The 24,423-nt window shown below is 42.7% G+C and overlaps 2 protein-coding genes across 3 annotated transcripts in view; both read right to left on the bottom strand.

The window, feature by feature from the left end:
- The window catches only part of LOC307162669 (fucolectin-1-like), a 380,376-nt gene that overhangs the window by 237,358 nt on the left and 118,595 nt on the right, over positions 1 to 24,423 (bottom strand). The gene's annotated exons all lie outside the window — the stretch shown is intronic.
- Positions 1,546 to 24,423, bottom strand: part of LOC307162661 (uncharacterized protein) — a 28,889-nt gene continuing 6,011 nt past the window's right edge. The window contains exons 5-12 of one of the 2 annotated variants that reach the window (XM_079878133.1): positions 23,743 to 23,879; positions 23,624 to 23,656; positions 22,533 to 22,812; positions 3,478 to 3,614; positions 3,359 to 3,391; positions 2,218 to 2,497; positions 1,943 to 2,079; positions 1,546 to 1,843 (exon numbers count right to left, since the gene is read on the bottom strand). In XM_079878133.1, coding sequence (XP_079734259.1) covers positions 1,839 to 1,843; positions 1,943 to 2,079; positions 2,218 to 2,497; positions 3,359 to 3,391; positions 3,478 to 3,614; positions 22,533 to 22,812; positions 23,624 to 23,656; positions 23,743 to 23,879 — 1,042 coding nt within the window. In that variant the 3' untranslated portion in view covers positions 1,546 to 1,838. The remainder of the gene's footprint in view (positions 1,844 to 1,942; positions 2,080 to 2,217; positions 2,498 to 3,358; positions 3,392 to 3,477; positions 3,615 to 22,532; positions 22,813 to 23,623; positions 23,657 to 23,742; positions 23,880 to 24,423) is intronic. The other variant, XM_079878134.1, reaches the window with a different exon arrangement.

The raw sequence follows: 24,423 nt of genomic DNA, 5'->3' as shown, positions 1-24,423 counted from the left end.
TGTATCCCTGCCGCTAATGTTTCTGATTATGGAGTCCCCCACTATCAGAGTCCTGGGCTTGGCTGCGCTCTGAGCTGAGTGCCGCTGTCTGCTCGACCTTGAGCGCCAGTTAGCATCAGTGTTAGCTACTGGCTGATTCAGTCTGTGTTCGATCACATTCACGTTTGGGGATTCCTCATTTACATTCCTTAGTACTTCAAATCTGTTCTCAAGATGTATAGGCGTTGGTAGAAGACCAGTGTTTGCAATCCCTGTCAGAGCTGTATCTGGGGTAGAGGATGCTACTGCGGCAATATGTGATGCTCGTGACAATCTGATGTCTCAAGTGCCTTTGGGTCTCGCTCCCTGTTTGTGCCATCAATTAGTAAGTCGATCGGCTTGTTTCTCTACCTGTCGAGGAGCACTAGTTTCATGGGACTCACCGGCTATATGCTGAGGGTGTCCATGAAGAAGCTCTGTTGTGTGCTCCGTCTGGTTTGGTGGTCCCGTAAGTAACTTTGTTTCAAGAACTGCAATCCTTTGTAAAAGTCTGTGGCAGTTTGTGCAGCAAGTAGATTCTTGAACCAGAAGAGGCATTTTCTCTTATCCTTGTAGGCAGTTGTGTTTTCCTTTCCCGGAATGTAAGCTGGTCAGGTAAAAGAATTCTCAGTTTTTGTAGTAATCTAAACTTTGTCGTATGAGCACTGTGCTGATTTGCTGAAGTTAAAATTAGGTGATAAAAGGAAATAAAATAAAGGAAATAAAATATAAAAAAAATAGGAGATAAAATGTAAAAGCGATAGAGCAAAGCGCGGAGCAGTAAGCAAGAGCGTCCGAACAGTAGCTGAGCAGGAAGTATCTAGACTATCTAGAGTATCTAGACGCAGGATAATTAAAGTTAAAATAGCCCTTTTAATAAAACGTAAATTCGTGCCACGCAGTTTTTCATTGGACAAGAGTGTTCACAGAGGTTTTCATGGGGCTATGTGTGTGTATAAATCTAGATCAATTCAAAGAGACAAGATACAGTACGTGACATTTCCATGACAATCAGTCCCTCACGTGTGATACCCATGCTCACACCACGCTTTATCCAACATTCAGTGTCAAAAAACCTTCTCCTTTTCCACTATTAAGTTAAGCAGTGCAAGTTGCCTTGGCATGTGGTATCCATATTGTGTTGCACAATAATAAATAATTTTCGACATATTTAACAATTATCAAGCTTTGTTGGCTATTAAAATATCAGCTACATTTGTAAACAATATTGGAAACAACATTAGAAAACATGGCATTGGTCTTCACAGCAGGGGTGGACAGGCCATCGGGCTGAACGGGCACTTTCCCGGTGGGCCAACGTGCTTTTTGGGCCAATACATCTCATACTTAAAAAAAAAAAAAAAAAAAAAAAAAAATATATATATATATATATATATATATATATATATATATATATAATTTTTTTGATCCTATATATATATATATACAGTATGTAACACTATACCTCCTCCTCATTGTAAATATCCAAATGAGCCTTTTTTGATCCAGAAAAATACAATACAACATGCAATGCTGTAGTAATGTATTGATTTAGAAAGCAGAAAGATAAACAAAGATGGGTAAATAGACAAACCCCTGGATCAAACTGGAGTCAGGTGCATTTTAAAAACCATTTCAAACCTTTACTGAATGTGAACAGAAACGTATCCTTTATTTTAAGGATAAAAGGTGCATATATGTTTGCAAAAAAGGTGCAAAAAAAAAATAAAAAAAATTAGTATTGCTCAGAAAAAAAAAAAACAGTTTGGTATCTTGCTTGTAGGATCAGTGGACTGTGGCGTAACATCCTCTCATTTCACTTAATCTGGCAATGAAATCAGAAAAGAAAAATCATTAAGGCAACATACACATAGTATAAATAATGCAGATGTCTACACACCATCTCTCTCCTTTAATTGCTCACCTGCAAACACCTCAACTTCACACAGAGTGAGATATTCATTGCGCCCAGGTATAAACATGTTGACATATCGTCCATTAATAGGCTTAAACTTAAATGTTTTTGTCTCTCCAGGTGACATGGACACAACAGTTGCAGCCCTGTGAAGACACACAGAGAAATAGAGAGGGGTGTTTTAAAACTGCATGCAGCATAAAAGGATTTATATAAAGTAATTTGATCTTTTTTACTCATTTTCCAACCATTTGTGTAAGTAATAAGAGAGAGACAATACTTACAGCTCATTATTGTTGCCATTATTTCCCAGCCTGTTGCCTATACGGATCTGAGCTCCATTTATCCTCTCTGGACAACAATCTCCACGATTAGTGATGCTAACCCTGGTTACCTTGTAGACTTTCCCCAAGTCAACTCTCCACCAGGGGTTCCTGTCCCCATTAGTCGCACTGCATGACCCACCACTCCAAAATGAATTCCTGTTGCCATCGACAGCATTTTGAGCTCCTGCTTGAGGATATGTGGTAGACTGGACAGCTGTGGCCCCAAGAGCAAGATTCCCTGTATAACATTAGCACATACAAGTAAAAAAAGAAAAGCTATTGTTTGTTATTTAAAGTATAATCCCAATATAATGGGCAAAATAAAGCTATATGTAATCCAAATGATTATTACACGGCTCGCTGGAATACTTGATTCTGACTGGTCAGTCGTGACATTCCGAGGTCTGATATTCCCAGATAATGACGTCATCAACAGTAATGCTGGATAACACACAGCTCATCCGGGTTTCTGGAGCCGGCCTTTCCTTAATGTTTCTTGTATCACACTGTGGACCCGCTCTCTCTCGTTTCATACAAACACTACTGGAGCCAGTTGAGTCTCTGTTATAGTTATTAATTGTGTTCAAATATTAAGATTGCATTGAAGTATTTTTTGTATTAAGAGTACTGTAGTGTTCGTCTTGTTGACCGAATGATTGTTTTTTTTACACTGTAATGGATTCTAAGATAATAAACAGGCAAGAATTTAAAACGGTTTCATCACAAATGTCCATGTAATTATTTATTTGGTGTACATGACTGTACATTGTCCCTTAAATGTTTGTCTTGTTTGTTCGTTTGTCTTACTAGAAATATTTTTCTTCGCTGAAGCTTTGCATTTATTACAAATGTGCTAATATAATATTTCAATACAAATTAATATTTTATGTCCAAAATTATTTATTTGTGGTTAGTAGCCATGTAATAAGAGGGTCCTGATCACCCTTTCAGGGTTTACTTTTCGATAACAACTGTGTTAATTCACATTATTGGTTATCAAATGTTCAGTAAGAATATTATATCTAAGAATATATTCAGTAAGAATATTATGTTATATTATGTGTTACTGACAACATTCAAAGTAATGAAGAAGACTCACCTGGAACACAAGTGTGTGTTGATGTGTACTTTTCTGTTAATAAAATAAAAACAGTTATACACACATTAATAAGAACATAATCAAATTCTATCACAGAGTCTTCTCTCTCTGTCCCTTACCTGCAAACACCTCGACTTCACACAGTGTGAGATATTCACTGCGCCCCGGTATAAAAATGTTGACATATCGCCCCTTAATATGCTTAAACTCAAATGTTTTTGTGACTCCAGCTGGGATGGACTCAACACTTGCAGCCCTGTGAAGACACACAGAGAAATAGAGAGGGGCATATCAAAACTGCATGAAGCATGTTAAATATTAGGGCAGCACAATTAATCGCACTGAAACCGCACACGATTTGGCAAAGGCTGCGATTATTTTATGCGCAGTTTGTCAGTGCAGCGAATGATTGGTAGTAAATGCTCCCTCTGAACACCAGAGGGCGTCTCACACACTCCATCTGAACACCAGAGGGCGTCTCACACACTCCATCTGAACACCAGAGGGCGTCTCACACACCCCATCTGAACACCAGAGGGCGTCTCACACACACTCCCTCTGAACAACAGAGGGCGCCTCACACACACTCCATCTGAACACCAGAGGGCGTCTCACACACTCCATCTGATTACCAGAGGGCGTCTCACACCAGAGGGCGTCTCACACACTCCATCTGAATACCAGAGGGCGTCTCACACACACTCCATCTGAACACCAGAGGGCGTCTCACACACACTCCCTTTGAACACCAGAGGGCGTCTCACACACTCCATCTGAACACCAGAGGGCGTCTCACACACTCCATCTGAACACCAGAGGGCGTCTCACACACACTCCCTCTGAACACCAGAGGGTGCCTGTCACGCCTGGCTATGCAGTGCTGGGTGTGTCTCTCCCTGGCTTGGCCATGTAGGGTAATCAAGCCTGAATTGCCTACTGCTGCTGTTCTGTGTCACTTTTAGGTGGAGCTGTTGCGATGGGCCGTGCCGTGCTAATTGGTGGACCGATGAGAGTGTCTTTAAAATCATTGCCTTCCAGTGGATTCGGGGCTCTCTTTCTGCTATTCCGGCCTGACGATGAGAGGCTGGCTGCGGTCGGCGCTTCTTGAACATTCTCCTTTTTGGCTTCCCATTTACTGACTTTTGTAAATCGTTCTTTAATAAACCAGCATTATAATTAAATACTAAGTTCAGTGTGGTCTCCCCTATGTCAACTCTACATTGAGCCAAGTGGTCTTGACATATGGGGGCTCGTCCGATAAGTTTTGATCGCGAATATTGGTACGTATAGTCTACTTTGATTCCCACTGTCGGCTATGGTAGCGTAGTGCGGTGTGTGGCAACGTCATCGGTGTGATTTTGTGAATGAAACCAGTGGGCGTAGTTTTAAGCATGCCGTTTTTTTCGCCGGATGTTTTGTTTTGGGGAGATCTGTGCTGATCTTGTTGGTTTTGAATTTGGATTTGAGGTAAATTGGGTAGCATTATTTAGTAGATTAGAGTATTTAGTGCAGCCACTTTGTTTGTAATGTGTGATTGCTGTTTATGTAGTGGGGCGACTCTGGAGCTATCGTTATCCCCGTGTTAGAGCGCTTTCGCGCTGTGATTTAGGTTGTGTTGTCACTGGAGTCTGGACCAGGGCACCGCCGTAGAGAACCGGCTGAATTGGCTTCGGTCGGGGCAGTACGTCTCTGTCGGTATTGGTGAGTAAATTATCCTGATTCTTGGACTCAGTGTGAAGATAGGTTTGTATAGTGGGGGGTAAATGTTTAGGGGGAGAGCTCCGTGAGTTGCTCTGCTGCTTGACCTGCTTTTTCACTTTGCAAAATTGTTTGTTTGTGGTTGTTTAAGAGAAATTGGAAAACCTACAGGTGTACTTAATTAGTTTGGTTAATAGTGTACATATTATTGAAAATAGTCTGTACAATGAGTGTGTTGGAGGATTTTTTTGCTGCTCCTTCGGAGAGTTTGTTGGTGGAGCTAACAAAAGAGCAGTTGGTGAATGTTGCAGATTTTTATGGGATTGAACTGACACTGCCAAAAACAGCAAAGAAAGATAAATTGATAGATTTTATTCGTGATCGTTTGAAAGAAAATCAAGTGTTTCCTGACAACCCGCCTGTTTCAAGTCCCTCGGCTAAAAGTAACGAATTCACCTATGAACAACAAAAAATACTATTGCAGATGCAATTGGATCAAAAGAGATGGGAATTTGAGCAAAATAAATTGGAAATAGAACAAGATTTAGAACGCAAGAGAATGGAATCTATTGAAAGAGAAAAAGATTGTTTGTTTGAAAGGGAAAAACTGAAGCATTTGGAGTATGAACAGGAGCGGGCTCGTGAACTTGAACGCACCAGGCTTAAGCTGGTGGCTGAAGGTAGAGCCGGTGGAAATTCCACTCAGAAATCGGGTGTAGCAAATATGATAAAGTTTCTTCCAAAATTCAACGAACGAGATCCGGACATATTTTTCTCTTTGTTTGAAAATGTTGCTGCCGACCAGAATTGGAGTGATGAAGATAAGACTTTGCTTTTACAAACGGTATTAGTTGGGCGTGCACAAGAGGCATTTGTGGCACTGTCTTTTGTCGAGAGAAAGAGTTACCAATCAGTAAAAGAGGCTGTGTTAAAAAGTTACAAATTGATTCCTGAGGCTTATAGACAACGTTTTCGCAATTGGAGAAAGTCGGAAAAACAAACTCACGCTGATGTGGCCAGAGAGCTTAGTAGTTTTTTTAATCGCTGGCGCACAGCGGAAGGGATTGATTTGTTTAATGATTTGTGTGATTTAGTTATTTTGGAACAGTTTAAGAACATTTTGCCCGAACAGATTGGTACATATTTAAACGAACATAAGGTGAAGACAGCTGCTGAGGCTGCTGTCCTCGCTGATGGATATGTGTTGACGCATAGAAATCATATGCGGGATTTTTCTCCGCGTTATGATAATCGCAAGGAAAATCGCCCCGTCCGCGTAAATGCGGGTTTTCCTGGGAGGTCTTATCCTGCGCCTCGTAATAGAACATGGGAACGTGATGCCGACAGTAAGTGCCATTACTGTTTTGAATTAGGTCATTGGAAAAAGGAATGTCCAGTCTTGAGTGCCCGTAATAAGAGTAAAGTAAGCAATGTCAAGGATGTTGCCTGTGCCTCGTCGATTCCCGCTGCGCAGTTGAGGAATGTTAAGTTAAATGGAACTCAAACTGATCCTGAACATTCTAACATGTTGTGTGATGAACCTAAAATCACAGTGTCTGATTACGCTCCTTTTATCACCTAAGGGTTTGTTTCACTGGTGGGAGATGCTCATAGGGTACCAGTTAAAATATTGCGTGACACTGGGGCTTCAGAGAGTTTCATTTGCCAGTCGGTCCTGCCTTTCTCTTCTTTGTCTGATATTGGGAGTTTTGTGTTGATTCGAGGAATTGGGCTCCAACCGTTTCCAGTGCCACTGCATAGAATTCAGTTGCAGTCGGGGTTTGTGAATGGAGAGGTGACTATAGCTGTACGTCCGACTCTACCGGTAGAAAATATTGACCTGATTATCGGAAATAATTTGGCAGGGGGTTGTGTGTGGCCGGAGATGTCATGTCCGTCCCCTGTGGTTAAAACAGTGGCTATGCCATCAGTTGAGCCGGACAAATGTCTTAAAGATTTTCCAGAGGTGTTCACTGCCTGTGCGGTGACGCGAGCAATGGCTCGTGCTCAGACAGTGAAACCATCTGATGTATCTAAGGCTAGTGCAGTTAAAGTGTTTGTACCAGATTTACCAGCACCATTGTCTCCTAGTGAGGTAATTGAGGCGCAAAAGAATGATTGTACTCTTGAGAAGTATTTTGCTTTGGCCTCGGGCGATGATAATGTTGATCATGGTTATCTGATCAAAAATGGTTTGTTGCTGCGCAGGTGGTCGCCTCGGGCGGACAATGATGTGGCAGATCAGGTGTTGCAGGTGGTGATGCCTGTGAAATACCGGGAGTTGGTGTTAAAAGCAGCGCACGGAGAAGCATCTGGCCATTTTGGGGTGAGGAAAACCTACAATCATGTATTGGAACATTTTTATTGGCCACGGATAAAAAGGGATATAGCGAGTTTCATAAAAGGTTGCCATGCTTGTCAAATTGCAGGTAAACCAAATGTTTCAATTAAACCTGCGCCGCTACAACCCATTCAGTCCGTGGGCATTCCATTTGAACATCTAGTTATTGATTGTGTGGGCCCTTTGCCACAGTCAAAGTCTGGCAGTGTTTATCTTTTCACAGTGATGTGCCAAGCGACACGTTACCCTGCGGCATATGCTTTAAGGACTATAACCAAAAGATCAATTGTGAAGGCTTTGTCTCAGTTTATATCCATTTTTGGTCTACCAAAAGTAATCCAAAGCGATCGTGGATCAAATTTTACGTCCAAGACATTTGCGGCGGCGTTAAAAGAACTGCGAGTAAAACATAATTTAAGTAGCGCATATCACGCCCAGAGCCAGGGGGTTCTGGAACGTTTTCATGCCACATTGAAATCGTTGTTGCGCGCTTATTGTGTAGAACTTAAGAGAGATTGGGAAGAGGGCTTACCGTGGCTACTACTGGCGGCCCGTGCGGTAGTACAGGAGAGCACGGGGTTTAGCCCTAATGACTTAGTTTTTGGGCACAAAGTGCGCACCTTTCTATCGGTGTTGAGTGGTGATTTAGATGGTGGCGTGGAGATACCTGGGAATTTGGCCGATTATGTGCATGGCTTTCGCCGAAGGTTGTTCTTGGCTGGGAAGTTGGCTAATGCAAATCTATGTGAAGCGCAAATTAAAATGAAGCGACGGTACGATCTTAAAGCAGAAGTAAGAATGTTTAGCCCTGGTGATCGAGTGGTTGCGTTGCTGCCAATTCCAGGTACTGCATTAGAGGCTAAATATACTGGTCCATATACTGTTGTGCGGAAAATATCGGAGAACAACTATGTGGTGTCCACCCCTGAGCGGAGGAGGAAAACACAACGGATTCATGTTAATTTACTTAAACCATATTATTCCTCACCATTGCAGGTGGTGGGTGATAAGACTGCTTATAGACCTGTTGGACTGGCTATTGGGGAGGGCGCACCCAACGCTTCTGAGGTGGCAGCTGGGGATGGGGTGCGAGATCCGGATGATGCGGTCCTGCAGGCTAGGCTAAACAATTCAGACACGTTGGTTAGCTTGGATAGCCTCTTGGGGCATTTGGATGGGGAACAACGTGATCAGTTAAAATCTTTACTTTTTGAGTTTTCGTCTTTATTTTCCGACACACCAACCTGTACCAATCTTATCGAACATGACATTGACGTGGGGGATGCAAAACCCATTCGACAGAGATTTTACCGTGTTGCTCCGGACAAACGAAAAAGCTTGGATGCCAGTGTGAAATATCTGCTTGATAATGGTTTAGCAAAACCATCATATTCGAGCTGGGCATCACCATGCTTACTTGTTAAAAAATCTGACAACACATTTAGGTTTTGTACAGACTATAGAAAGGTGAATGCGGTAACAAAGGCTGATTCCTTTCCTTTACCACGTATCGAAGATTGTGTGAATCAGGTTGGTAGTGCTCGATATGTAAGTAAATTTGATTTATTAAAGGGCTATTATCAAGTACCGCTTACGCCTAGGGCGCAGGAAATTTCTGCATTTATTACACCTTCGGGGTTGTATTCTTACACCCGTTTTACACCATGAGTTTTGGTGGTCCGATGATTGTAAGCGTGCATTTGAAAATGCAAAGCTTTTGTTGAGTTCTGCGCCTGTCCTGGCTGCACCCAAGTTAGATGATCCTTTTCAACTTCAAGTGGATGCAAGTCAGGTGGGGGCTGGCGCAGTGCTCATACAAAAAGATGAGCAAGAAATTGATCGACCAGTAGGTTATTTTTCACGCAAATTTAATCGTCACCAGCTTAATTATTCGACGATCGAAAAGGAGGCTCTAGCGTTGATCTGGGCGCTTCAGCATTTCGAGGTATATGTGGGGGGTGGTTTACATCCCGTTGTGGTTTATTCAGACCACAATCCGCTCACATTCCTACAGTCTTTACAAAATGCTAATCAGCGTCTCATGCGGTGGGCGCTGTTTTTGCAGCCCTACCGACTGTCTATTAGACACATTCGTGGCGCTGACAATGTGTTAGCAGATGCGCTTTCTCGGGCCCTGGATGAGTCGATGTGATGTTGTCCTTTTTCTACCCTGTCTTTGTCTTGTCTCTGTCCTCCCTTAATTAGCTATCCAAGGTGCCAGGATTTTGCTGGATGGTAAGATACAGTGGAGATCTGGGGTGAGAGTGGTCAGTGTTGGTTATGGGTTGTAATAGTTGTGACCACATGGATAAATGAGTGAATGTGCACGATTGAATGTGTGTATGGGTATTCCTGTGTGATTGAGTTTAGTTTAATATTTGCTTTGTAGTTATTTGTTACTTTGGATTTATAATTGAACACTCCCAATCTCCAGAGTCCCACTAACGTGGGCCTCTGTTTTTTGGGGGGGAGTGATGTCACGCCTGGCTATGCAGTGCTGGGTGTGTCTCTCCCTGGCTTGGACATGTGTGGGTAATCAAGCCTGAATTGCCTACTGCTGCTGTTCTGTGTCACTTTTAGGTGGAGCTGTTGCGATGGGCCGTGCCGTGCTAATTGGTGGACCGATGAGAGTGTCTTTAAAATCATTGCCTTCCAGTGGATTTGGGGCTCTCTTTCTGCTATTCCGGCCTGATGATGAGAGGCTGGCTGCGGTCGGCGCTTCTTGAACATTCTCCTTTTTGGCTTCCCATTTACTGACTTTTGTAAATCGTTCTTTAATAAACCAGCATTATAATTAAATACTAAGTTCAGCGTGGTCTCCCCTATATCAACTCTACATTGAGCCAAATGGTCTTGACAGTGCCTTACACACACTCCATCTGAACACCAGAGGGCGTCTCACATACACTCCCTCTGAACACCAGAGGCCGTCTCACACACACTCCATCTGAGGGGTATTCCGGTGAGCCGAACCTTTGTCGAACCTTTCTGACCAAGTGTAACATCATCTTTTCTCTTCAACCTGTAACCTTCGCTTCTGAGCAGTCTAAGGTTGCATTGGTATTGACTCTACTCTCTGGACGCGCGGCTCTGTGGGGAACGGCGGTGGGGGAGAATTGTCATCCATGCTGTTCCTCGTTCCATGCACTCGGTGAAGAGATGAAACGCCTGTTCGATCGTGCGGTAGCGGGTCGCGAGGCGGCTCGTAAACTCGCCAATCTTCACCAGGGCGACAGGACCGTTTCAGACTTCTCCATTGAATTCCGGACTCTGGCAGCCGAGTGCAAATGGAACGAGGAGGCGCAGTGGGACATGTTCCTGCATGGGTTGGCTGATCGTGTTCAACATGAGATATATACATTGGAGCTTCCTAGAAGTCTGGATGGACTTATTGAGTTGGCGTTGCGCGTGGATGCGCGGTTGCAACAACGAGGAAGTTACTCACATCAGACTTTGTTGCCAACATTTCCTGAGTACTCCAGTTCCAGAGGAGAGAACACGGTCAGCCCACCATTAGATCCTGAACCCATGCAGGTAGGTCGAGCTCAGCTTTCCCGGAAGGAGAGAGAGCGTCGGAGAGCGAGTGGACTCTGTCTCTATTGCGGCAAGGCTGGACATTTTCTTGCGTCATGCTCATTAAAAGATCAAGCCCAACAGTAGGACGGAGGTTTCTGTCGGGTGGGCTTAACATGGCTAAATCCTCTACCACTCTCCTCCCGGTAAGACTGCAATGGGCAGACCGTTTCCATGACTGCCAGACACTCATTGACTCTGGGGCTGAGGAAAACCTCATGGATTACTCCTTGGCTCGACAGCTTCAGGTTCCCATCAAGTCTTTGGATCATATAATTTCAGACAGTGCTTTGAATGGACAGAAACTCCCTGGCATCACACACTCCACTCATCTACTCACCTTCATCACCTCTGGAAATCACGTTGAGAACACCACATTTCTGCTCACTGAGTCTCCGTTAGTTCCCATCGTTCTGGGTCATCCGTGGCTGGTCAAGCACGAACCCAGAATAGGATGGAGTCTTAGCATGGAGTGAACATTGTTATGCCTCATGTCTTTTGTCTGCTTGCTCGTCTGTTTCTCGTTCTGTGTTGCAGGAGGAACCAGTGAACCTGTCAAACGTGCCACAGGAGTATCTCGACTTGAGTGAAGTGTTCAGTAAGTCTCGGGCTGTTTCTCTTCCTCCGCATCGTCCCTATGACTGTGCAATAGATTTACTGCCAGGTACGTCTCCGCCTAAGGGCAAATTATATTCGCTTTCTGTTGCAGAAAGGGAGGTCATGGAGAAATATATTTCTGATTCTTTGGCAACCGGGATTATTCGCCCTTCTTCATCTCCTGCGGGCACAGGGTTTTTTTTCGTGGGTAAGAAGGATGGCTCGCTGCGACCATGCATTGATTATAGGCAAGACAAGGCTAGGCAAGTTTATTTATATAGCACATTTCATACACAATGGCAATTCAAAGTGCTTTACATAGAAGAAATTAAAATAATAAAAAGAAATAAGAATAATTAAAACAGTTTAGAAAAAAAAAAATACAGTACAGTACAGTCGGACGAACATTGGCACAGTGCTCATTCAGTAAATGCACAGCTAAACAGATGTGTTTTGAGTCTGGATTTGAATGTGACTACTGTAGGAGCGCATCTGATCTCCTCTGGAAGCTGGTTCCAGCTGCGGCTGGCATAATAGCTAAAAGCGGACTCGCCATGCTTAGAGTGAACCCTTGGTATTTCTAGCTGATATGATCCAAGTGATCTGAGTGATCTGTTGGGTTTATATTCAGTGAGCATATGTGCAATATATTGAGGTCCTAGGCCATTGAATGATTTATATACCAGTAATAATACTTTAAAATCAATCCTAAATTTAACTGGGAGCCAGTGTAAAGACCTGAGGACTGGTGTGATATGTTCATATTTTCTGGTTCTGCTCAGAATCCTGGCAGCAGGGTTCTGTATGAGCTGCAACTGTCTTATGGTCTTTTTGAGAAGGCCAGTGAGGAGTCCATTACAATAATCTACAATAATCCACCCTGCTGGTGATGAAAGCATGAACAAGTTTCTCTAAGTCTTGTCTGGAAACAAAGCATCTAATTCTTGCAATATTTTTCAGATGATAGTATGCTGATTTAGTTATTGCTTTGACATGACTACTGAAACTAAGGTCTGACTCTAGTGTCACACCAAGATTCCTGACTTGATGTTTTAGTTGTTTGACCCCTAGAGTGAAGGTATGCGTTCACCTTGAGAACTTCATCTTTGTTTCCAAACGCAATGACTTTAGCTTTGTCTTTGTTTAACTGAAGAAAGATTTGACACATCCAACTGTTGACTTCATCGATGCATTGGCACAGGGAGTCAATGGGGCTGTAATCGTTAGGCGATAGGGCTAAGTAGAGCTGTGTGTCGTCTGCATAGCTGTGGTAAGCAATTTGGTTCTTTTTCATTATTTGGCTCATTGGGGGCATATACAGGTTGAACAGGAGTGGCGCAAGAATTGAGCCTTGAGGGACTCCGCATGTCATGGATGTCCACTCAGACTTATGGTCTCCTATACTCACATAATAACCTCTCCCATCTAAGTATGACCTGAACCATTTTAGGACTATCCCAGAAAGCCCCACCCAGTTTTCCAGCCTGTCAAGAAGTATGTTATGATCAACAGTGTCAAATGCAGCACTGAGGTCGAGTAGTACCAGCACTGATAATTTGCCTGAATCAGTATTTAAGCGAATATCGTTTATTATCTTTATGAGCGCTGTCTCTGTGCTGTGGTGCGGTCGGAAACCAGATTGAAAATTGTCAAAGTATCCATTCGAGCATAAGAATTTGTTCAGCTGGTTGAAGACAACTTTTTCAATGATCTTGCCTATGAAAGGAAGATTTGAGATCGGTCTATAGTTGCTTAATATGGTCTTATCCAGATTGCTCTTTTTCAGGAGGGGCTTGACAACTGCAGTTTTCAGGGAGTTAGGAAAACTCCCAGAGAGAAGTGAGGCATTTACCACTTCTAGAAGATCTGCTTCTAAACTGTTTAACACACTTTTGAAAAATGATGTGGGAAGTGTGTCAAGAGCGCAGGTTGATGTTTTGAGGTGCTGTACGGTTTCTTCCAAAATTTTGCCATCAATTTCTTTGAAATCAGACATAGTAACTACTTTCTCAGGTGGTTTGATCTGTCTGACCCCAGGGCAACTCAAGGATGTGCTGATCACCTTTCTGATATTATTGATTTTCTCAGAGAAGAAAGAAGCAAACTCACTGCACTTGTTGTCTGAGAGCATTTCACTGGGAATCTGGCTTGGGGGGGTTGTCAGTCTCTCTACAGTAGCAAAAAGAGTGCGTGTGTTGTTTAAATTGCTGTTTATAATATTTGAGAAGAAAGTCTGTCTAGCTTTGCCTAGTTCCATATTGAAAACATGGATGCTGTCTTTGTAGATGTTATAATGGACTACAAGTTTTGTCTTCCGCCACATGCGCTCTGCTTTTCTGCATTGTCTTTTCATATTTTGCACTGTTGTTGAGTTTCTCCAAGGTGATTTTTGTCTGCCACTCTTCTTCCTGACTTTCACAGGAGCAATATCATCAATTACACTTTTAACTTCTGAGTTAAAAGAATCAAGGAGAAAATCAACAGAGTCTGCAGATATGCTTGGTGTTAAGGATATAGCCTTCATAAATAGTACACTAGTGTTCTCATTTAAGCATCTCTTCTTGACAGACACAGGTATAGCTTCAGTGGCAGGAGAGATCAATATATCAAAGAAAATACAGAAATGATCAGACAGTGCTGCATCCTTAATAACAATCGATGAAATGTTTAGACCCTTACTGATAAGTAAATCTAGAGTGTGTCCATGATTGTGTGTGGGTCCATGTACATGCTGAGTCAGATCAAAAGTTTTTAAAACACTTTTGATTTCTTTTGCCATATTGTTTTCTGCACTATCTATGTGGATGTTAAAATCTCCAGCAATGGCAAAACAGTCAAACTCTGAGGTAATTGTTGATAACAGTTCTGTAAAGTCCTCAGCAAAGGCTGGAGAGTATTTTGGAGGCCTGTAAATAATGATAAGTAAAATGCGTGGAGCACCTTTTAAATGATGTTTTATAAACAAAGTTCGGGAGGAGCACGTTCAAATAATCAATCCAATCTACTCGTCATCAAACAATTATGTCTACCCTAATCAGCATGACAAGAAGTATATATATATCCACTCTGTCAACTCACCTAATATTCCTTGACAGTTTTTCCAGCATCCCTCCACCACCCCGACTCCTCACTCTTGGCTCAATCTTTTACAGCCAGGAATACGGGGGGAGTACTCTGGGTTCGGGCCGAATACCGAGCCCGGAGCCCTCTCCTCGGACAGCACGCCAAATACGCATTTATTCTATCTGACTTATTTGTAAGTGTGAACTAGTGAACACAATACCCAGATATTCGAAAGACAGGTAATTCCCAAATGATATTTGCTTACATTGATAGATATCTTTAAAAAGAGCAGCTAGACCCCCACCTCTCTTAACAGCTCTGCAGACACTCATAAAAGTAAAGTTAGGAGGGGATGTTTCATTGAGGACTGTTGCACTGCAGCTGTCTTCTAGCCAGGTTTCATTTAGAAGCATAAAATCCAGGTTGTTTGTGGTTATTAAGTCGTTGACTAGAAGTGATTTATTTTTAAGTGACCGAATGTTTAAAAGTGCTAACTTAACAGTCTTACTTTTCCCCACAGCAATATTAGTTTGACGTGTAATAGGCACCAGATTAGTTGGGTTTGCTGTACGGCTATTGAAGGCCTTAGACTTTCTATCTTGTAATAGAACAGCAATAGAGAAAGATACAGGCACACTGGGTTCCCGCTTGTTTTGTAAACATTTGAGAAAGTTACTGTTATCGTAGCGGGGACCCAACACATATCACTGAGAGCTGGTATCAGTTGTTTTTGGTTCACCTCGAGCAGATGGAGGAGGGTGTGGGCCCTGGCGTTGTGGCAGAGGCCGAAGAGCTCTCACAGGAGGAGGGGGAGGGCGAGCTGGGCCCTCAGGCTTTGGTGCGGGTGGTTGCGGTGCCTGCCGTTTTTTGGTTGGTATCTGGGGGCTTGCAGCAAAAGAGTGGGATAGTTTGGTTCCAGCATGCACCAGTTCTTCCATTTTCTGTGAGAAGCACAGAAGTGGCGATGCTGGAGAGAGGGAAAAAGTGTCTGGTGAAAGGGGCTGTTGCTCTGGTGTTATCGGAGGCTGTGATATGCTGTCCTGGCTTCCCTGGCTGTTTTCCAGGAAGTCGTCCTTGGGTGCTGAATCTTGGAGCAGTTCTGATATGTCTGTCTGTGGTGAGCTCTGTGGGCAGGGCTCAGCTGAGATTGTGTCCGTGAGCAGAGGTTGTTGTGGCAGAGTGGTGTTATCATTGTCCTTGTGTGATATGTCAACCACATGTCCATTTTGCTGCAGAAGTGAAGTCCCGTGGTCATTCACACTGTGTCCAGGTGTGTGTGTGCCGTTCAGATTGAGTGGATTGGCACACACTGCAGAAGGATGATTGAGGGAGAAGTAGATGTTGTCCTTTAGCACTCTTGAACCAAGTTTGTTTGGGTGGTGGCCATCCCGATGAAACAGTTTTGACTCCAGAAAAGATTGAAATTGTCAATGAAGTTCACTCCTTTTATATTGCAGGTTTTTTGCAGCCACGTATTAAGCCCAAGCAGCCGTGAAAACCTGTTTGTTCCTCTTGCTGGGAGAGGTCCACTGATGAATGTTTGAACTTTCAGTCTTTTAAGTGTTTCAAAAAGTTCATTGAAATCCTTCTTAAGGAGTTCTGACTGCTCTTTATGAATATCATTCTTCCCCACATGAATGATGAGTCGATTTGCAGTCTTATGTTTCATCAGAATGTTCTGAAGTTCCCTGTTTACATCAGAAGTTGTTGCTTGTGGAAGGCAGCACGTAGTTGTATCCCTGCTGCTAATGTTTCTGATTATGGAGTCCCCCACTATCAGAGTCCTGGGCTCGGCTGCGCTCTGAGCTGAGTGCCGCTGTCTGCTCGACCTTGAGCGCCAGTTAGCATCAGTGTTAGCTACTGGCTGATTCAGTCTGTGTTCGATCACATTCACGTTTGGGGATTCCTCATTTACATTCATTAGTACTTCAAATCTGTTCTCAAGATGTATAGGTGTTGGTAGGAGACCAGTGTTTGCAATCCTTGTCAGAACTGTATCTGGGGTAGAGGATGCTACTGTGGCAATATGTGATGCTCGTGACAATCTGATGTCTCTAGTGCCTTTGGGTCTCGCTCCCTGTTTGTGCCATCGATTTGTAAGTCGATCGGCTTGTTTCTCTACCTGTCGAGGAGCACTAGTTTCATGGGACTCACCGGCTATATGCTGAGGGTGTCCATGAAGAAGCTCTGTTGTGTGCTCCGTCTGGTTTGGTGGTCCCGTAAGTAACTTTGTTTCAAGAACTGCAATCCTTTGTAAAAGTCTGTGGCAGTTAGTGCAGCAAGTAGATTCTTGAACCAGAAGAGGCATTTTCTCTTATCCTTGTAGGCAGTTGTGTTTTCCTTTCCCCGGAATGTAAGCTGGTTGGGTAAAAGAATTCTGCGTTTTTGTAGTAATCCAAACTTTGTCGTATGAGCACTGTGCTGATTTGCTGAAGTTAAAATTAGGTGATAAAAAGGAAATAAAATATAAAAAAATAGGAGATAAAATGTAAAAGCGATAGAGCAAAGCGCGGAGCAGTAAGCAAGAGAGTCCGAACAGTAGCTGAGCAGGAAGTGGGGAGCTTATAGGGGGCTGAATGATATCACGGTAAAGAATACTTATCCTTTGCCATTGATGTCTTCAGCCTTCGAGCGGTTACCAATTTCGCGAAATTGGACTTGCGCATCGCTTATCATTTGGTCCGCATAAGAAGGGGGGATGAGTGGAAAACGGCGTTTAACCCTCTGAGGTCGGCTAACGCGCCCAGGCGTTTTGCTGGATTTTCTTCACATAGTAGTACAATAAACTTAAGTTTCTCCATCATTTATGGTCATACAGAAAAAAGAAATATGAAAAAAGAATCTGTGATATTTCTACTTTTGTATGTGTCCACTTACAATCGAATCAAAACACTGTGGTTTTGTAAAATAAAGAAAATAAACAGGGTGTGCTTTCTGCCTCCTCGTTGCAGTGAACTTTTTTTTCTTGAGCATGTCTATAAACTGAAACAAAACTCAGCGAATACTTGTCACACATTTATGAGCCATATACCTTTATAAACATTTAAGTGTGTACTTATAAATGATCGGATTCAAACTGATAACAAATATTCACTGTTTAAGTAATTTGTATAAAACCAACAAGATGTCCAGCATCTCAAACACTTCCTAATTATTTTTTAATTTGAACACGCCCACTCGCGCAAAAGATATTCACATGCAAATCTCCACATGGAACGCGCTCGCGCTCATTACCTCAAAAACAAAACACCACACTTCATCAGTCTCTGCTTTTCGTCGAGTTTGAAAGACGTGCCGTGAACTTACATATTGGATTTACCCCAGAAGAAGAAGAACGCGATTTGAAGACAAGAAAGATGTAAGGTAAGAAATTCTTAATTATTAGTTTGTTATTGTTGCATAAACTTCACATTGCAGTTGAACTGTTGCTAGATATATGGTGAATATTATAATATTTGGACCCGTGTTTACTGTTACTGTGTTTGTGGATATCTGCTCAAACGTAGATATGTATAATATGGTAACCATAATGTTTTATATTTTGGAGCGAGCTCTGGTTTTGAATGGATCGCGATCGCGTTTGAAAAGCAAACCGCACCAAACAAAGGCTTCATGTTTTTACTATTATCTCATTTCATATCATCATAACGAATGGAAACATTTGAAGTAACATATGATAATCAATATATTTTTCTCTAGCGTAGTTGTTACTGAAATCTTTTGGAAGATTTATATGCTGCTATGGTTATTGTTATTATTTTATGCAGCACTGTGCATAGCCTATGCTTACAAGGCACAACAAACCTGGTGTTCATTATATTATATATTGTTGGAAACATTTGTGTGTGTGTGTATTCTGTGAATTTTAAAAAGCAATTTTAACCAGAAAAATCTAAAATTTATTCCCAATAAATTTTAGAACTATATTCCCTATAGTTTCTCTTGATATCAGTATGTTCACTTTTTTTTTCTTTCAGGGCCCAGATGCCACTGAGTCCTGCTGACTTCAACATTCACACGAGTCTCTGTACATGAACATGGTAAAGTGAAAATCAAACACCTTACAAATTAAAGGTATGTATAATGTTTTTAGGAATGGCACAAAGGTCTCTGTCTTTGGATGATTGTTTTCAATAGTGTGCTTTTTTGTCATTTGTTATGTATATTTGGATTATGTTGTGTTGTAAATAAATCCAAACAATCAAAAAGCCATTCTTTTTTAAATCTCCTCATTCTTTGTGCAAGGTTGCTCAGAATGATAGGTCCTGATAGCTCCTAAAATAGGGCCATTAGGGAGTGTCTTTGTCTTTCTCAGGTGTGAAAAGCTTACATATTAATGAGGTGATCCGCCCCTTCGCATAAAGCTTTATCACACAAAACACATCTTACAGTTTTTAAATCAATATATTGTCTTCTCTGAATGAGCAGTCAGGGTGATTTTCACATAGTTTTGGAGCAAATATTCTAGGCTACGTGATACAATTTTCAAAAGTCTTGTGAAGAAATAATCAGTATGGGCTTCATGACGTTATTTCAGTGACAATTTTTTTTTGTATTTTCACAAACCAGCATAAATGTCATTATCTCAAAACTACAAACTTTTACATACATGCTGCTGATATATTATTGTAGCAGAGTTTGTGCTGAATACAGTGTAATCAGACTTTAGCCATGAAAATGTCACAAGTAACAGAAATAAGCACAAATGTCAGAGCATGTCAGAACACCTATAGGGCCAGAAAACAGCTCAGACCCCAGAGGGTTAATACCCCCAGGGGACACTTTGAATATTTGGTTATGCCTTTTGGCCTGTCTAACGCCCCCGCCGTTTTCCAAGCACTCGTCAATGACGTGTTGAGAGATATGGTTGACCAGTTCATATATGTCTACCTGGATGACATATTGATATTTTCTTCTTCTCTCCAGGAACACGTTCAACACGTCAGACGAGTGCTCCAGAGGTTGCTCGAGAATGGGCTTTTCATCAAGGCGGAGAAGTGCACGTTTCATGCACAGTCAGTTCCGTTTTTGGGGTATATCGTCTCGTCCGAGGGAGTACGCATGGATCCTGACAAAGTTAAGGCTGTGGTTGATTGGCCAATTCCAGATTCCCTTAAGGCCCTGCAGAGGTTCCTGGGATTCGCCAATTTTTACCGACGTTTTATTCGTAATTTCAGCCAACTAGCCTCTCCTCTGACCGCGTTGACCTCCACCAGAACGGCGTTCAGGTGGTCTAATGCTGCTGAGGCGGCATTTACCAACCTCAAGAGCCGCTTCGTTTCAGCTCCCATTCTCATAGCCCCTGATCCTTCACGTCAGTTTGTGGTGGAGGTTGACGCGTTGGAGGTGGGGGTAGGTGCAGTTCTTTCACAGCGTTCTCCCGCGGACTACAAGATGCACCCTTGCGCGTTTTTTTCTCATCGCTTATCGACTGCCGAACGTAATTACGATATTGGTAACAGAGAATTGTTGGCAGTCAAGTTAGCATTGGAAGAATGGCGTCACTGGTTAGAGGGAGCGGGGGAACCCTTTATCGTCTGGACCGATCATAAGAACCTCGAGTACATCAGGTCAGCCAAACGACTGAACTCCAGGCAGGCTCGGTGGGCACTTTTTTTCGGTCGTTTTGATTTTTCGCTTTCGTACCGTCCAGGTTCCAAGAACATCAAACCTGACGCGTTGTCTCGAATTTTTGATCGTTCCGAGCACCCGTCTACTCCCGAGTGCATTCTACCTGAGAGACTTATTGTCTCTACACTCACATGGGAGGTCGAATTGAAGGTCCGCACTGCCTTAGAAGGGGTAACACCTCCGCCCGATTGCCCACCGGGTCGATTATTTGTGCCGGAGGGAGTCCGATCAGACGTTATTCGGTGGGGTCATGATTCCAATGTGGCTTGTCATCCAGGAGTTAGTCGTACCAGATTTTTGGTCAAACAACGATTCTGGTGGCCCTCTATTTCTCGTGATATTCGGGATTTTGTTTTGGCTTGTTCAGTTTGTGCTCGTGGTAAGACTTCCAATCGACCCCCGGATGGGTTGCTTCAACCAGTGTCTGTCCCTTCGAGACCCTGGTCACACATTGCGCTAGATTTCGTCACGGCCCTCCCACCCTCCCAGGGCAATACAGTCATTTTGACTGTAGTGGACAGGTTCTCGAAGGTGGCACATTTTATACCCTTACCCAAATTACCTTCAGCTAAGGATGAGGGGTACTGTCACGGTTCATGGGTTCACTGACTCGCCCACGCTATGTTGTGTGTATGTTTGTGTGTGGTGGGTGTGGCTCATTATCGTTCTGATGAGCGGATCAGCGGCAGCTGTGTTTTCATGATTGGCGTCCTATTTATTTTCTGTGATTTCGTCCTCTCTTTGTCAGATCGTTTTGTGAGCTCACCTGGGTTATCCCCGTGTTTACGGTTCCTGTGACCCAGTTCCCGGTTCTCGTCTTCGCCTTCTGTGTTTCCTGAGGATCTTCTGAGTCGCCTGGCTTCTGCCCATTGCGTCCCTGCGTTACCGAGCACATCCATCTCTGCCCACGACGACTGACCAGCTTCTCTATCTATTTTTCTGCTTTGTTAATAAACATTGCTAATGACGACTAATGGCCGTCATGTTTGATTTGATGAGCGCAGTAGGGAAGGGGTCCAGGGGAGAGGTGGAAGGCTTCATCTTTTTGATTTTGGGATTTAGTAGATGATTTATTGTTGAAAAAGCTGTTTGGAATTTCCTGGATTGTTATTGATAATGTCAGAGTAGTAGATGGACCGGGCTTGTTTAAGAGCTGCTGCGTAGGCCTTCTGATGCTGTTTGTAGGCCAGCTTGTGTACCACCAGGCCAGATGATTTGACACGCCTCTTAATGGCACGGCCACCAGCCTTCATCTTGCGCAGTTCATCCGTGAACCAGGGGGCCGAACGGGAGAAAGACACAGTTCTTGTTTTGAGGGGGGCATGTGTATCCAGAAGGCAGTGAAGAGAATCATTGTAGTGTTCAACTGATTTGTTGACAGATGAATGGGTGAATGAGGCCATCAATTGGAGATCAGAGTACAAGATGGCAGGGTTGATATTTTTTATATTGCGAAAATAAATATCACGTTTAGGCTTAGGGAGTGGTGACGGGCAGGAAATGTCCATTGAAATGATGCTGTGATCAGAGACGCCCAGGTCATATACCAACAGATTTTTGATGGAAGGAGAGTCAGAAATAACCATATCCATCTGAACACCAGAGGGCATCTTCCACACACACACACACACACCACATATCCATCTGAACACCAGAGGGCGTCACACGCCAAATATGCTCCACCGCAGAAGTATGATAACACACATCATTCCAGGAAATCCCTATCGGTCATCATCGCTGTTGCTGAATAAACAGAAGATTGAAACACTTTGATTAAACATGACTAAAAAACACACGACTGCCTTATTCTGTGTAAGAAGCTCATCATCTCACAGAAGGAGGAGCTCAAATGTCGTTTTGAAGTGAGTTTGGAGTAAAAGCATGTTATTAAATGTTGTCTGTTGTTGGACAAGAGGTTCATAAATGCTTCTCATGTTTGGAAAGATGTTTGACACGTGTTGCTTTTTCAAATGCATGTTATAAGTGACTCAAACTCACAGTGCTTTCAGATGGAGCAGCGTTTACTGAGCCGTACGTCACTGACAAGCTGCACATAACAAACAATCACAGTCTTTCAGTTTTTAAAATCTCGATAAGCCAACTCGATTAAAGTGCGATTACATGGAAATTGCGATTAATCGTCCAGCCCTATTAAATATACTTCTGTCAAAGGCAAGCTTTTATATTAAAATGATTTATTCAAAGTAATGTTATCTTATTTAGTAATTTTCTAACTATTAGAGTAAGTATTAATAGAGAGACAATACTTACAGCTCATTATTGTTGCCATTATTTTCCAGGCTGTTGCCGATACGGATCTGAGCTCCATTTATCCTCTCTGGACAACAATCTCCACGATTAGTGATGCTAACCCTGGTTACCTCGTAGGCTTCCAGCAAGTCAACTCTCCACCAGGGGTTCCTGTCCCCATTAGTCGCACTGCATGACCCACCACTCCAAAATGAATTTCTGTTGCCATCGACAGCATTTTGAGCTCCTGCTTGAGGATATGTGGTGGACTGGACAGCTGTGGCTCCAAGAGCAAGATTCCCTGTATAACAAAAATAATAAACAACTTTTTTTTTTTTACTTTAATGTGCTAAACTATAATCCCAATATAATGGGCAAAATAAAGCTAAGCGCTCTCTGGAATACTTGAATCTGATTGGTCAGTCGTGACATTCCGAGGTCTGATATTCCCAGATAATGATCGTCATCAACAGCAACTCTGGATTAACACACAGCTCATCCGGGTTTCTAGAGCCGGCCTTTCTTTAATGTTTCTTGTATCACACTGTGGACCCGCTCTCTCTCATTTCATACAAACACTACTGGTGCCAGTTGCGTCTCTGTTATAGTTATTAATTGTGTTCAAATATTAAGATTGCATTGAAGTATTTTTTGTATTAAGAGTACTGTAGTGTTCGTCTTGTTGACCGAATGATTGTTTATTTTACACTGTAATGGATTCTAAGATAATAAACAGGCAAGAATTTAAAATGGATTCATCACAAATCAATATGTCCATGTAATTATTTATTTGTTGTACATGACTGTACATTATCCCTTAAATGTTTGTCTTGTTGTTCGTTTGTCTTACTAGAAATATTTTTCTTCACTGAAGCTTTGCATTTATTACAAATGTGCTAATATAATATTTCAATACAAATTAATATTTTGTGTCCAAAATAATTTATTTGTGGTTAGTAGCCATGTAATAAGAGGGTCCTGATCACCCTTTCAGGGTTTACTTTTCGATAACAACTGTGTTAATTCACATTATTGGTTATCAAATGTTCAGTAAGAATATTATGTTATATAATGTGTTACTGACAACATTCAAAGTAATGAAGAACACTCACCTGGAACACAAGTGTGTGCTGATGTGTACTTTTCTGTTAATAAAATAAAAACAGTTATACACACATTAATAAGAACATAATCAAATTCTATCACAGAGTCTTCTCTCTCTGTCCCTTACCTGCAAACACCTCGACTTCACACAGTGTGAGATATTCACTGCGCCCCGGTATAAAAATGTTGACATATCGCCCCTTAATATGCTTAAACTCAAATGTTTTTGTGACTCCAGCTGGGATGGACTCAACACTTGCAGCCCTGTGAAGACACACAGAGAAATAGAGAGGGGCGTATCAAAACTGCATGAAGCATGTTAAATATTAGGGCAGCACAATTAATCTCACTGAAACCGCACACGATTTGGCAAAGGCTGCGATTATTTTATGCGCAGTTTGTCAGTGCAGCGAATGATTGGTAGTAAATGCTCCCTCTGAACACCAGAGGGCGTCTCACATACTCCATCTGAACACCAGAGGGCGTCTCACACACTCCATCTGAACACCAGAGGGCGTCTCACACACACTCCCTCTGAACACCAGAGGGCGTCTCACTCACACTCCATCTAAACACCAGAGTGCGTCTCACACACTCCATCTGAACACCAGAGGGCGTCTCACACACACTCCATCTGAACACCAGAGGGCGTCTCACACACACTCCATCTGAACACCAGAGGGAGTCTCAAACACTCCATCTGAACATCAGAGGGCGTCTCACACACACTCCATCTGAACACACACACTCCATCTGAACACACACACTCCATCTGAACACCAGAGGGCATCTCACACACTCCATCTGA

Source organism: Squalius cephalus (assembly GCF_949319135.1).
Source record: "Squalius cephalus genome assembly, chromosome: 8".
NCBI classification, from domain to species: Eukaryota; Metazoa; Chordata; class Actinopteri; order Cypriniformes; family Leuciscidae; genus Squalius; species Squalius cephalus.
The sequence above is the reverse complement of the archived record's forward strand: the minus strand, read 5'-3'. Positions and strand labels throughout refer to the sequence as shown.